Here is a 14,556-nt window from a genome sequence, read left to right as displayed (position 1 = left end):
CATAAGATATTCATGGTATTACTAAGACATCATTTATGCTATCTATTCTAAGAACATATGTGCTCTACATTTCCATAATAGTTGGAAGAATGCTGCACTTGAAGACAGCAAATGGAGCTCTGAGCTCATGCTTTCCTAAAGTGTAAGCTGACAAGCTGGGACTGAGTCAGTAAGTACATAAAACACCAAAACATTCTCTTTCTCTTTCTTGATAGAATAATGAAACCTAACAATAAAGTTCAAAGTCATGGAGGAAATAACACTTTTTTAAAAAAAGGTTATTATTTAAAGCTGTATTTTACCTGGACATTGGCAAAATCAACACGGTTGAGATCATTGAGCATCTGGTTGATCTGAGAAGTGTTTTGAAGTACAGCACGAGCTGCCTGAGCCAGGTGATTAAGAGATGTGTATCTTCGCAGAGTCTGAGCAAAGGCACTTACAGCGGCAACCTATGAAGAAATCCATTTCTTTTTAAATATTTTACTCTTTTATCTGTAGAATCTGTTGATTCTTTAGCCTCATTTTAATATTCTGTATGCATAATCCCTCATATATGAATTATATCTATATTATAGATCCAAATATGTTTTCCGTTTTTTTTTCTTTGTCAGAAGTAGGTTATTTCCTATGCTGCTATTTATGCTTGAGTTTACCCTAGACATTTAGCATAGAAGTTTAAAATGCTACTGCTGGATCATAATGTCTAGTCTGGATGCTATTGCAAAAGGAATACTTCGAAGTTTTCATAGAATCATAGAATCGGTAAGGTTGGAAGGGACCTCCAGAGATCATCTAGTCCAACCCCCCTGCTCAGCAGGGTCACCTAGAGCATGGTAGACAGGGTTGCATCCAGGCGGGACTTGAAGATCTCCGGAGAAGAAGACTCCACAGCCTCTCTGGGCAACCTGTTCCAGTGCTCCGTCACTCTGAGAGGAATGAAATTCCCCCTCATGTTCAGGTGGAGCTTCCTGTGCTTCAATTTTGCCCACTGCCTCTTGTCCTGTCACATGGGACAACCGAAAAGAGTTTGTCCCCGTCCCCTTGACACCCTCCCTTCAGATACTCACACACATTGATAAGATCCCCCCTCAGTCTTCTCTTCCCCAGGCTAAACAGGCCCTGCTCCCACAGCCATTCCTCATAGGGCAGGTGCTCCAGCCCTCTCATCATCTTTGCAGCCCTACGCTGGACTCCCTCCAGCAGCTCCATGTCTCTCTTGTCCTGGGGAGCCCAGAACTGGACACAGGACTCGAGATGAGTCCCAGGGCTGAGTAGAGGGGCAAGATCACCTCCCTCGACCTGCTGGCAACAGTCTTCCTAATGCACCCCAGGAGACCATTAGCCTTCTTGGCCACAAGGGCACATTGCTGGCTCGTGGTCAACTCATCATCCACCAGCACTCCCAGGTCTTTCTCTGCAGAGCTGCTCTCCAGAAGGTCAGCCCCCAGCTTGTACTAGTGCCTATGGTTATTTACCTTGGTTTGTATCATCCTCTGTGGAATATTGTTCATGGCATTTGAAAGCCAGCCTTCAAGGCTTTTTGCAAAATTGCGAATGGCTTGGGTCAAGGCACCTGTAAATTAAAGAACAAAAATGGAATGAAAAGAAAGGAAAGCACCTGTCCTGAGTACTTCAGTACTCAGCATTTTCAGTACTTAACATTATATATTCAGATTTTCTATGTTTACTGATTAGACGCCTTATCCAGTCTTGGTTCAAAATACTCAATTCAGCCATAGATTATGCAATAATGATTTTATTTTTCATTTAAGAAGCAGAATTGACCTCCTAATTCTCTTTCAAGACCTATATAATCAGCAGTAACTAATGTTTTGGGTATTTCTGTAGAAGAGTACAACTGCAATAGTTGTTTCTCCTCTGCTGAAAATTTCCATCATGATTTTCAGCCTTCCATTTCATATCAATACTTCTTTAAAAAAAAAATACTCTGAAAAAAGTTGCAATTATTGCAATACTGTAAGTTTCTCACGTAAGCCCAAAGTAGCCCAAAGCATTGCCATGATGCTGCTTATTCCAGTTTTAAGGAACAAAATCCAATGTGTAGTGCTTCTGCAAAATATAAGAATGTGTTTCACTGAGAGAAAGTGGTAATAATCAGTCTACTGTGAAATTTCTTTTGATTTTTTTTTCTTTCACAGCAGATACAGAACTGTAAACTATTGTAAACTATTTTTGTGCATTTACTAATTAACTATTTATTAACTCACATTATTTTTTTTACCTGTAGAACAAGAAAATACAAGTGTAAGGAATAATGTAAATAATATATGAATGATATTTAATCATTTAAGAAAAATATTAATTTTCCCCCCTCTAATTCACTCAATATTCTTCTTCATCCAATTATATATTATAAAACTATTTCCATCACTATAATGCTAATCTGCTTTAGAAATAAATCTTAAAAATAAAGCAGCTCAGTGACACCTTGATTAGGAAAGGCATTTAACTAGGAAGAATGAGGAATAAAAGAAAGAATTCTAAGTTAGAAAAAACAAGTTTCCTTATTTCTAGCTAAACAGGGATCAATGTTGTATAGAATGACTATGAATTTCTGTGGAATTCTATTAAATACAGAATTTTTCTCATATTCCATCCCTAGGTATGCATCTAGCCATTATCAAAAGCCTAAGTAAGTATTTCCTCCCAACATTCTGCAAGTTTATCTGCATATCATAACAATAAAAAAGTGAACTTTTTGAAAGAATCACATGATGAGTTGGTGCCTGAGTTAATTCCGATAGTCTCTAAAATATGACTAGACACAAACTAAATGATGATGAAATAGCAGTTACTAATAAAAAGTTTTATTTGAATAAGTACCCAAAAGCTTGAGTTCTTAGCTGAAAACACTCTGACATGTAAATTTTATATAAAAAAAACATGTTTTACAGTCTTTCCGGTACTTGAAATTGTTTGCCTGGAATGGGGTAATACAATGTGGACATACGTTCAGTGTTCTCTGGCTACGATAGAAATTCTTAGGCAAGTTTGTTGCTATCTGTTCTGTCACTTGTAAAGGGATAAAAAAGCCATTCTAAAGGAAAAAGATCTATTTCCATATATTTGGTCTGTTCCTAAGTTATTATTGAATAATAATCCACTTTATTCCCAACTTAAATGGACAGCATTTAATATTTTTAAGGTAATTTTTTTTTAAGGAAACCAATACACAGCAATTTTTCATTCATTCTGCGGATGATGAACATTCCAGCTGAAACATTTAACTTAATGGTTAAAAATAAAACTATTTAAACTATATAAAACTGAACCGACGTTTTCCCAGAGAAGATAATGAATTTGTCTACTTCACCCAACTCTACTCTTGGCATAGTCAACGATCAAACACCACCTTACACCTTCCTTTTGATTTCTTGTAATGGGTGGAGATATGCTAATTCAAAAGTAGGAGCTAAAATAATGAGAGTATTCTAAATATTTGACAGGAAAGGGAGAAAATTTGTTTGTAATATCATTACAAGATAGTACAGAAAGCTGGCTGGCAAGAAAGCAAGCTGGATAGAAAAAGCAGGTTAGTAGGTGGGCCTAAAGATAAAAAGAAGCAAGCACAATAGCTATCTTCCAAAGAAAGCTCAACAGAAGGACCTCGAAGCAAAAACCATCAGCATGTTCACAAAATAGAGGAAGAAGTCTGTTGGGAAGAATTTGTCCCTGGATCAGAAGATGTTTTCATCAGGAAATCTGATAATTATCCCCAAGAAGAGGAATGTCAAATACAGTATATATTAATTATTCAAATATAACTAGTAATTTGTGACACTATTACTAAATATTTTGTCAATTCTAGCAAGAAAGAAATAGAATGAAAAGGACACAATGTAGGTAGACACTAATATTATATGACATGGCACTCTTTTAAAACCTTGCATTAGCACTGTTCAATGAATCTTACAAAATAAAGGCAGGAAGATGCCACAGGCTAACAAATTACTATATAAAAATTTCTTCTGAGATTACTAGGCTGAGCAAAAGAAGCAAGTGAACACAAGGGGAAAGCAAGTTTGCTGAAAAATCATTTTACCAATAAAAACATTTAATAAACATATAAATATTAAATATAATTTAATTTAATGTCTGCTCCACCATTTTAATCAGAAAATATAGTGTGTAGTTGGAAGACAGAATTGAAATTCAACATATTAAATGTTGTAATTAAATTTGTGGAGTTTGTTATTTTTATTTGTTTGAGATAGACTACATTCATCTAAAACTAATATTCAATCTATTTGTATTTTCATTAGATAGAAAAGTAAACAATGAAAGATAAATGTAATGCCAAATTATTGCATACAGGTTGTCAATTATTACAAGTATTTGAGAAAATATTTTTCCTTTATTTTGCTACACAGATAAAAAGATAAATTATGTGTATCTCTACTAAGATCTTACTCTTTTCCTCCAAAAGAAAGGTAAAACTGCTTTGTAAATGTCTGACATTGGAATTTTTCATACTTCCAGTTCCAATATTTATTTATATCATATATAATCTACTGTACATATGCAGTATAATTTTGTTTCACTGAAAAGGGAAGATCAGTAAAACTTTTCTACTAGGCAGTGCCTGCAAATACTCTTTAAACTTCACGTGACAGCTGGAGTGTGTACAGCAGAAGGTGTGTTCACACTGTGGAAAAATAACAAGGCTACAGGAGGTCCTATCTTTTAAAAATATTAATTCAATTTTATAATGTGATTATTGTTTGTTTCATGGAAAGGATATAATACTTAAGCATTGCAAAGAATATACTGGATTGCTAATTGACGGTCTCTTTTAGGACACTTAGCACAATATATGTGTCACAGTAAGTGCTTTATAAAGAAGTTCAACTTCCCGTATGTAAACTCATTTCCTACAAAAAACAGCCATAAGAATGGCTTGACCAATACAGGACTCTAATAAAATCAACATTGAAAAGAAAGTTGTACTCCTGAGAATGGCTGAATGGCCATAATACTATAGCCAGTTGCTGACTCTTTCTTGCAATACATATGTTAAAAGGAACAGTAGATTAGAATAATAAATTGGTCTAAAAACGTTTGAATTAATTCTACATTGGTTTAATAGGCATTAAAATTTGATTTCAGCAGCTACAAATAAGGAACAGAAGACTATTTGTCCAGAAAATTAAATCACAAAGCACATATACAAACTTTTTCTGACTGACCAGAGATTACTATATAAAGTTTAAAATAAAAATCACTGCTGTTAGTGGAAAGACTGACTAGCATCTGTGCACCTTGGATCAGATCCCTAGTATGTTTATCAGGTATCCTAGAACCAGCATAAAAGGAGCATAGTTTTATCTCAAAAATAATAAAAACATGTAACATGCAGAGATAGAAGCACCCTTCATAAGAAAACATATCCTGAAAACTGCTGAAGGTCTTCCTTGTACAATAAAATCCTACTTTTTTTTCTTAAAATACAAGGCATATGTCAGCTCTCAGTACAACTTCCTACCGTATAGAAAGAAATAAGGAGACATGATAAATAACATTTCCATATCCTCCAAAATCATTCCTAAAACTTTCCTGTAAGGCTCAAGAGCACCACCAACACCACATACAAATTCACATAAACTTACAAACTATCTTCTGTGTTCAACTTACTAGGAATAGGTCTAAGGACATCAGGAATGAGAATCTCCACCAAAGCCTGGTACATGACGTGGTCACAGTTACACATCCACTTCAGAATAGACTCATTTTTGCACAGAGTAATCAGCTTTGCTTTCGGAAGTCGACTTTCTATTTCACTCAGATTGCTGGTGTGAATAAATGAAGCAAATAAATAAATGAAAATATATTTATATTCAGATAAAAAAGAAAAATGGGGATTGAAGATTATTATTTAATAAAAAAGTTCTAAGTTTCTTAATTACATTCAACAGAATTTCTTTACACCTTGGTCACATGAAACTGTATTATGAAAAAAGCCTCCATAGTTCTTCTACAGCATATAAATTATGTAAAGATATGACAAAAACAATCCTTTTGGCTTAAAAGAACTGAGAAGAATACTGTGAAAAGGTATCTTGACTTCAGTCCAAACAAAGGGAGAAGAAAAAAAAAATATATCAAGACTGTAGTTAGACACCCAGCCTATATCGGCCCTTTTATTTGACATCTCTTATACTGTTACTGTGGGGGCAGGTTTAGCTCAGTTGGTTGGAGCATGGTGCTTCTAATGCCAAGGTTGCGGGTTCAATTCCTGTATGGGCTATGCTGAGGGCTAGACTAGCTGATCTCCAGAGGTCCTTCCAATCTTACCATTCTATGATAAGCAATAAATGAAGATAAATATTTACTGACCTTGGTTCAGTAATTGTAGTGCCATCAGCTGGAGTAGAGGGAGAATAGCGCCAGAAAGTTTGCCACAATTTTTCTATCAGGCTGAATTGAAGATTTACTACCACATCCAATATTGCCTGAAAAAATAAAAATCAAGCACAGATAGATTTCTATCCAATCACCCTCAAGTCCAAATTGAACTACAGCTATAGAGTTTTTTTTTTTCTTCATCACTTAGTGGAACAAAGACAAGCTACATTTCTGAAGTGAATAAGAATCATTTTAATAGCCTTGCTTTCAACGAATTATCTAGAACTATAGTGTGCACACAGACTCAAAGAAGGCCAAGTGCAAATGCATAGAAGACCTCAGAAATGAACAAGACATAGAATTATCAAATGATTTCACCTAAACAAAACATTTAACCATTACTGCAAACATAAAGAAAACATATTTTGATACAATACAAATTTGAAAGAAATACCTTTAAAAATACTTTAAAAGAAATGTTATTTAATATGAAATGTGACTTAAACATCTTAATCTATTTAACAGAAGAACAAAGAAAGTTCTGTCTTTAATGTAAACAAAGAAATGATAATTTAATCTGATCTTCATTTCCTACTAACAACCCAAAATCTGCATATATGATCTGTAATCTGTTTTCTCTAATGTTCTGAAAATGTATATATAACCACATTTCACTCTCAGATGTGTTACATACTATTTTCTTGTCCTGTAAAGGGAGCCATTTTTTAGCAAAAATCTTCTTGCTAATGTCATTCAAATGAAATAAGCAAAGTATCTTTGGGGAAGGATACACACAACTAACATGCCTGCAGTATGTTTTGTATTACTCTGTTGTACTGACCTTCACTAGATATAATGAATTTTCAAAAATAAATGGCTTGTAGGAAATACCTCACAGTGCTCTCGATAAAGACTCTGCAGGGATTTGATGTCCTCAAAGGTAGTACCATCTGGCAAAGAAGATATTTCAACTTCTCCAAACTCTGGAAGTACTCGAGATGCATCTGTTTCCATGACAACATAATGGAAAAAGCAATTTGGAATGGTGCCATGTGCAGTTTAATTCAGAAAACATTTAAGGGCAATACAAAGAAATGAATTCCAGAAGGTCATAATGTTCAAAGGGAAAAGTCTTATACATGTTATATTTTAAAATTATAAACAAACCAGCCAGCACTTTTCAAGTAAAAGCAAATGTTAAATTATTCTTGACAGGTAACATTAAAAAGATGTCATATACATACTGCATCTATATAGAAAAAGCTAACATAAACATTTTCAGAATAGTACAGGATGAAGCAAAATATTTATGTCGATATACAAAATATTAACAAAATTTAATAGTTTTTGTTTTGCTCAACTAAAGAATTTCTATGTAGTCACATATGCTAGAGTTTACCAGACTCAACAATGTATTTTTACTTGAATTTTACTAGACTTTCACTGAAGCCAATGTGTGCTTTTTGAATTGTCACAAATGTTTTCAAGAGACAGGCTGATTTGGAGGAAAAATGCATCATTAGCTGGAAGGGAGGTGAGCAAATGCAAAGGAAGATTCAAGACATTTTAACCGTATCATCTGTTCCCAGTGATTTCAATAATAACTGAGTTAGGCCAAAGGATCTTGAAAATCTCAAAATACAAACTCAAAAATAAGCCTATTGCAATAGGCTTATTACTACAATAACACAGCCAATCAGCCTTTTTACATAAACAAATTGCTAATTACTACTATTTGTTTCCGCTACTGAGAAATTTATATGCTTAACTAGATCTATGAATGCAAAACATGGGCATTTCCAAACACGAACCTTGGAGCTCTAGTTTTAATTATTTGGCTCTTTCCATTTCTAAAACATTCAAAACAAACTACAGTCTGCAACTGCAATGCAAAAAAAACTCGGCATTTTATTTTTATTTTAAAAATATAAAAATGCTGTAATGCACATGGAGGGAACCCATTAGAAATTAGTAGAACTTTGCATGGCACTTTCATTACAATTTATATAGTACTACATATACCATGTAAATACAGTATTTCCATTTTTGTTCTTATATGGTAACATTAAATACTGCATAAGGCTCACAGCACGGAAATTGAAGTTTAATTATCTTTTTGTTCTATTATTAGTAAAAATTTTTTAAAAGGCTCAATGACTTTAGAAATAATTATTGTACTTGTGTGACTTGATATTCATGGTGATAATGGATTTTTGTTTATTTTAACAGGTGTATAAAACAGACTATCATACCTAAAAACTGTTGATGATGTTGACTTTGGGCAATTACAGTTTGTTCAACAGATGTGCCTGTCTGTTGACCACTTCCTGTGAAGCCATCTGCAACTCCATCTACTTTCTGCATAGGCTTATACCTAGAAAAATATCAAATACAAATTACCTTTCTGTTCACTTCTACATAAATGACATATTACAATTCACGTTACGTCGGATTTCTCAATTCCAAAATAAAGTTTTCCCACGTCATATAGGGGAAAAATAACAGAAGAATTTATAAATTGTTTATTTGTTTGGCACAAAAGAGAATAAACAGAATGACTAAGGAAAGCTAGAACATTAATAATGCATTACAGAACTCATAAGGTGATAATAGAGCACCACTATCAGCTTCTTGTGTAATTTAGCTTGGGAACAGCATATCCCTACAAATAGCTGATTTACACCAAAAGGAAGTACATTTTTCCATTTCCAAACCATCTGTCTTCTCAGGAATTATGTAATTGAAAACTAAGTGTTCATAACCTTAAGAACACCACCGCTGCTATTTGAAGACAAGGAAATTGAAAGAATTCTGAAATTTAAGAAACTTCGCTCAAAATCTCAGAAGGCTTGAGAAAGCTACTCGAGAGATCTAGTATCTTCATTGGTCAAGTCTCATAATCTTTTATAAGGGATAAAAATTCCTGTGATATGAATAGAAATGCTGGTTTTAATGGGAAAGTGTTCTAAGAGATCAGTCTGACAGACTGAAGTTCCTGCCTGTCACTTCCAATGCAACTGAGATTTATTTCTATCTCAGGTCTTAATGGCAACATCTCAGAAGCTTTGCCCTTTTAAAGTAAGAAAAGAAAATAAGAGGAATTCCAAAGCAGAATACAGTGTGTGTTAACTATCACACTCATTGGAATTGTTACGCAGAACGTGAAACTCTATGCTAATTTCAGAAATGGGACAAGAAACTCCAGTCTGGTGAGAAGCAGTTGAGTCAGTTGTGAACACTTTCTCATTCTGTTCCCAATAAGCATAAAACAACAATGGGCATTCCTGACATGCATTTAAATATACAATAACACAATATATACAAAAAATACACTTTTCAAGAGAAGAAGTCTTGGACTGATTAACAGAAAGTTTTGCAACTTTAGGAATGTTAATGCTTGTGAACAAAGAAAACATCCACCAAAATCTCTAGGACATTTACATGAAGTTGCTTTTTGTAACAACCCAGTGTAAAATTTTACGCCTGATGAAGTCAATAGTGAAAGTTTAATTGACTTTAATAAGACTAAACTTTCAACTCTGGTAAACTGGTAGCACTGAACTCTTCTGGATGGGCTTCTTGTTACTCCATAAACCTGTTTGTAATCCAAGCATTTAATTTGGGAAGAATTTTTAACTTCTATCCCATTATACATTATAATTACAAATATCAGGCAGAAGAGCAATTTCTGTGAGTATTTATAAATCTAAATCAATGCTTTTACATAGTTAATTACTTTCTACATAATATATCATTTCACAAACTTTTCACCTCTTGAAATACAATCCAAAGGCATAAAAACTGCATTCTAATAGTTTCTGGAATATGGAAAAAAACCCTTTAATTAAAAGCATAAAGGCCAACTTAATCCTTTGGTGCTAGGAACCAGGATTATCCCACTACTTCCCTTCTTGCGATTCAATGTGCTTTATTTAAAATATGCTGGGAAAAATTCTTAATTCCAGCACCGTGATAGATGACTTGTCACAGGAGTTAACCAGTTTCAAAAGCATTAGAAAATCAGCAGCAAAATGCAACCAAGGAATGATAAATTATTTTTCAGGAGTTTCAAATGAAACATAAGCAGACAGACGTGAACAATTTTAGATCTACTGTCTTTTAGGGATTATACAAAGTGGAGCTTTGGCAGTTTAGATGACAAAAGGCTCTCCTAAAATTTGTTTGATAAATTCCAATTATTTTTGATTCATGGAAAAAAACATTATTAACAATTTCCTAACTGGTAAGATTTATGTTTTCTAGAACAATCCAGCCTTTTTCACTATTTTCACTATTTTACCCTCTACTAACATACACTCTACTCCATTTTTCACTCTTTTTATCTAAAAAAAAATGTTTTTAATTATTGAGAAATTAGGCACTGAAAATAATAACTCACAGAATATTACAACTTTCAAAAGATACTTCACTCAAGGAGATCATTTGAATTTTATATAGCTTAATATAAACACAGTAATTTTTTGATTTACAATAGATATTTTCTGAATTTGTGAAAAGCTTTGAAAATCCAACAAAACAAAACCATTGATATCTGAATATGGAATGAGGTAATTCAGAAATGATGCAGAATGATATGCTTCCCTGACCATCCAGATAGTTTAGAATACAACTCCATTGACTCCTATAGTCTAATTGAGACATAACATAATTAACAAACAGAAAGTTTCTCTCTCACTGCAGAACATATTAAGAACTTCCAATTAAAATTCATGAAAAGCAAATAATCCATATTCATTAATAAGATAAAGCAGAAAATGGATGAATGATAAAATGTCTCTTTGCTATTAAAAGCACATATAAAAGTGGTAAGAAGGGACAAGCTGAGAACTATAAAAACTTTGAGAAATCAAAATGGACTAAGTCAGAAAGCAGACAAAAAGCAGATGGCAGGTATTTTCAGTTAAATTTTCTCCAAGTTTTGGTATGTGCTTACAGTGCTGCCATGCAGCATGCTAATATTTCATTTTTTTCTCCAAAAAATGTTTGTTGCACTCTATCTTCATAAAAAAAGAGAACAACACTATAAAAATGTGTAACTTCTCTGTTTTCTAAATATAAACTTATTTTAAAAGATCTATAAATCCTAAGAATTGATACTTTGTCCTAGAAACAGTTTGGTATAAAGTGTATCCAGGAAGAATGACAATATGAGCAGAGAACAGTAAAAAATACAGATAATTTTCTACATAAAATAGACATGGAGGCAAACAAAATGCTTAGAAAGTAATGATTAGTGATTTCTGATTAAAACAATGATATATACCTTTGGTGAATGCTACACTGTACAGTGGATAACAGTATGTTTGTTGTACCTATTATAATACATGTTAACTGAACATTCATCTCTCATAAATGAAAGCAAAAGTATAATTGGTATGTGCAAGAATTGGAAGATGTGTATGAAATTACCTGGAAAGCTGGAAGTTTACTTCTGCAAATAAAACTGAAAACATACATTGCGAAGAATGTCGTAAGAGAAAGACAGGTGTGCTTATGCTAATTTCTCTAGTGTAAGCCATAAAGATAACTCAACTTTTAAGCTACGAGGTTCTGCTCATGGAAAGCTAAACCAAAGCAGAGTAAAAATGAATGTTTAGGGATTGCATCTCTGCTACATTCCCCTGAAACTGTCTGGGAAGGACAAGTAACGGGAAAGAGATTTCACAATGAGATTGTACTTTAAAATGGCAAGAGTTAGTGCCAGACTTGAAACTGTGCAAATATATCCGGCATAATATTAGGTTTTGATACTACTTTATTTCTTCCTAATAATCTTTGTGTGAACTCCATTCACTGTAAGTCAGACCTGTGTTTGATCCAGAAATGATGGATAATACAACCATTTAAATATCCTGCTTTCTCCTACCCTGGAAAACATCTAGGAGCAGGATGTCAGAGGCAAGCCAGGTTTTCACCTGAATGAGTCATACAGCAGGTCCAGTTGAAAGGCAAGGTGTTAGCTATTATCTTCTAGCCATGAGCAGTTGTTAACTGTGCATTTCTTCAGTTCAAAGGTGCTTTAAGTCTCTTGATCTGTGGTTGTTGTCTCCAAACCACTGTCTCAGCTGGAAGATAGGACTGTTAGCATCTGTGATCTATAGTTACTCTGTTTTTTCTTCATACTGGAATAGCGAAAGAGTACTCCCACAGCTCACACTGATCACAACTGAAACTAAGCAACTAACAGCAACACCTTCCACTGATGGCTGTTTCATCTGAAATTTATATCTGATAAATCTTGGACCCTGAATTCAAGCCCAGACCAAACTCTGAACATGAACATATCTGTAGAAGCATTTTGACAAATTCAAATAACATAAATAGAAAAGGTGTATGACCCTTAAATTAAGAGAACAAATGAAGAAAAACTACCTGTAGCATGAATTCAGTCTGCAGTCTTTGCTAGAAAGTCAAAGACTAGAAGTGTCTATCCAATTAGATGTTTTTGATGGCGGCAGTAGAATTGGTACATCTAAATAGCATCTAAAGTACATTGACTGCAATTTTCCACTGATTTAAAGGACAAAAGAACCACTACAAAAATGAATAAAACTGAAAAGAGAAGCAATATCACTTCTAGCCATGCAATTTATAACATTCAGCACTTTAATTATCTGACAATGCAACACGCTAGAATTCTTCAGTACACTAAATAAATTTTCATAAAAATATATAGATATACATTAAATTTTAAAATTAGATATTAAGCATATTCTGTAACTGTGGAAGAAATCTTAGTCTGAAGGTATACATGGGCTTTTTAAACTGCTCTGAAATCAAGTGATTTTTATATGTAGCACTTCTTTTTCCCCAAAATATGCTAACTTCTGTGGGCTACTAAATACAAGCATATTTCCGTTTCAATTAAAAAAATCAAGTAAAATATATGGACTTTTTCATGAATATGGAATGAAGTTTGGCATTGTACCACCAAGTAAGGCTATAAAGAGGGAAGAATAGAATTAATCTCATCATTGCTGTATGCTATAGAATGACAATAATGAAGAAAACATGCTGGATTGTGAAATATTGGTATTTTACGTATTTGTTAGTCCTTGATTAAAATAACTATTTTAATAAGTACACTTTAATGAGATAAAAATGTTCTGTAATCATCAAACTTTGCTTTAAAAAAGCCTGTTTTTATCATAAAATTTGACATTTTCAGGTTCAGACAAAACATTTTATATAAGTAAGAGTAGTTCATGAGTTTCCACTTCAGTGAAAATTTCTGACTTTCTGAATAAACATCTTTCTGAAATCTTCTATATTCAGTTCAGTATTGCCAGCATATTCTTTGCTGTGCAGAACAGAGAGAATAAATATCTTTTCACAGTGTAAATGTCAAAGTTTTTGATCTCTTCATTTTATTTATTTAGGATGCCAGGATTTAGGACAGCAGAAATATAGAGATGTGTGCACCCCTAAACTAACTTAAGGGATGATCAAATATCTTCAGAACTACTTTATACAAATAATACACCAGCAGGACTCTGTAAATAACACTTTCATTTCTAAGATATCTGAGTGCACATCACAAGCCTTCAAGAGCATAAACAGAGAACAATTTAAAACACAAAAAGGTAAGTATTGCCACTTTAAGAGCAAAGAGATAAAGCTTCATCTAGGAAGATACATTGAGTCGGCTGATTTTAAAGATTTAATATCAAAATGATTAACAATTGTGTTTTCTGCAGAAAATACTGGAGATAGCTGATAGAGGCCTTCACTTCTCTCCATTCCTATTCTATTCTGTCTCACCTCTAGAATCTATTAAAAACATAGCAAAACCAACTTCCCTACTACAACATAGTATTTTTCATGTAACTGCTACTTCTTTGGCACAGTTTCCCAGTACATTGTATTTCCCTTCATCAAAATCTTTTTAGATTTTTGAAACAAATACTATGATTGGTATGAATTAAGCATGAATGGACATGTTTTGGTGTGTGTGTGTGCACGCACACATGCATGTGCTAAATACAGGTTAAAGGAAAGTTATGCACTAATATGCTATAGAATACCACAGTTTCATTCAAGTAGTTTCATTCAAGTAAAGATGGAGAACAAACTGACTTAAGATAATGTTGAGAAGACAAAGAACAAGTCTAGAGCCATAAAATATATGCAGATAAGAAAAATAACAGAACTATGAAATTCAGGCATTTT

At 33.4% G+C, this 14,556-nt stretch overlaps 1 protein-coding gene across 3 annotated transcripts in view; it reads right to left on the bottom strand.

The window, feature by feature from the left end:
* Window positions 1-14,556, bottom strand: part of RFX3 (regulatory factor X3) — a 121,438-nt gene that overhangs the window by 7,898 nt on the left and 98,984 nt on the right. For all 3 annotated transcript variants that reach the window (XM_062599436.1, XM_062599438.1, XM_062599437.1), the window contains 6 exons: window positions 8,619-8,740; window positions 7,258-7,370; window positions 6,358-6,473; window positions 5,656-5,810; window positions 1,479-1,576; window positions 303-452 (listed from right to left, as the gene is read on the bottom strand). In XM_062599436.1, coding sequence (XP_062455420.1) covers window positions 303-452; window positions 1,479-1,576; window positions 5,656-5,810; window positions 6,358-6,473; window positions 7,258-7,370; window positions 8,619-8,740 — 754 coding nt within the window. The remainder of the gene's footprint in view (window positions 1-302; window positions 453-1,478; window positions 1,577-5,655; window positions 5,811-6,357; window positions 6,474-7,257; window positions 7,371-8,618; window positions 8,741-14,556) is intronic.

Source organism: Rhea pennata, chromosome Z (assembly GCF_028389875.1).
Source record: "Rhea pennata isolate bPtePen1 chromosome Z, bPtePen1.pri, whole genome shotgun sequence".
NCBI classification, from domain to species: Eukaryota; Metazoa; Chordata; class Aves; order Rheiformes; family Rheidae; genus Rhea; species Rhea pennata.
Note: the sequence above shows the minus strand (reverse complement) of the source record. Positions and strands in the feature narration are given on the sequence as shown.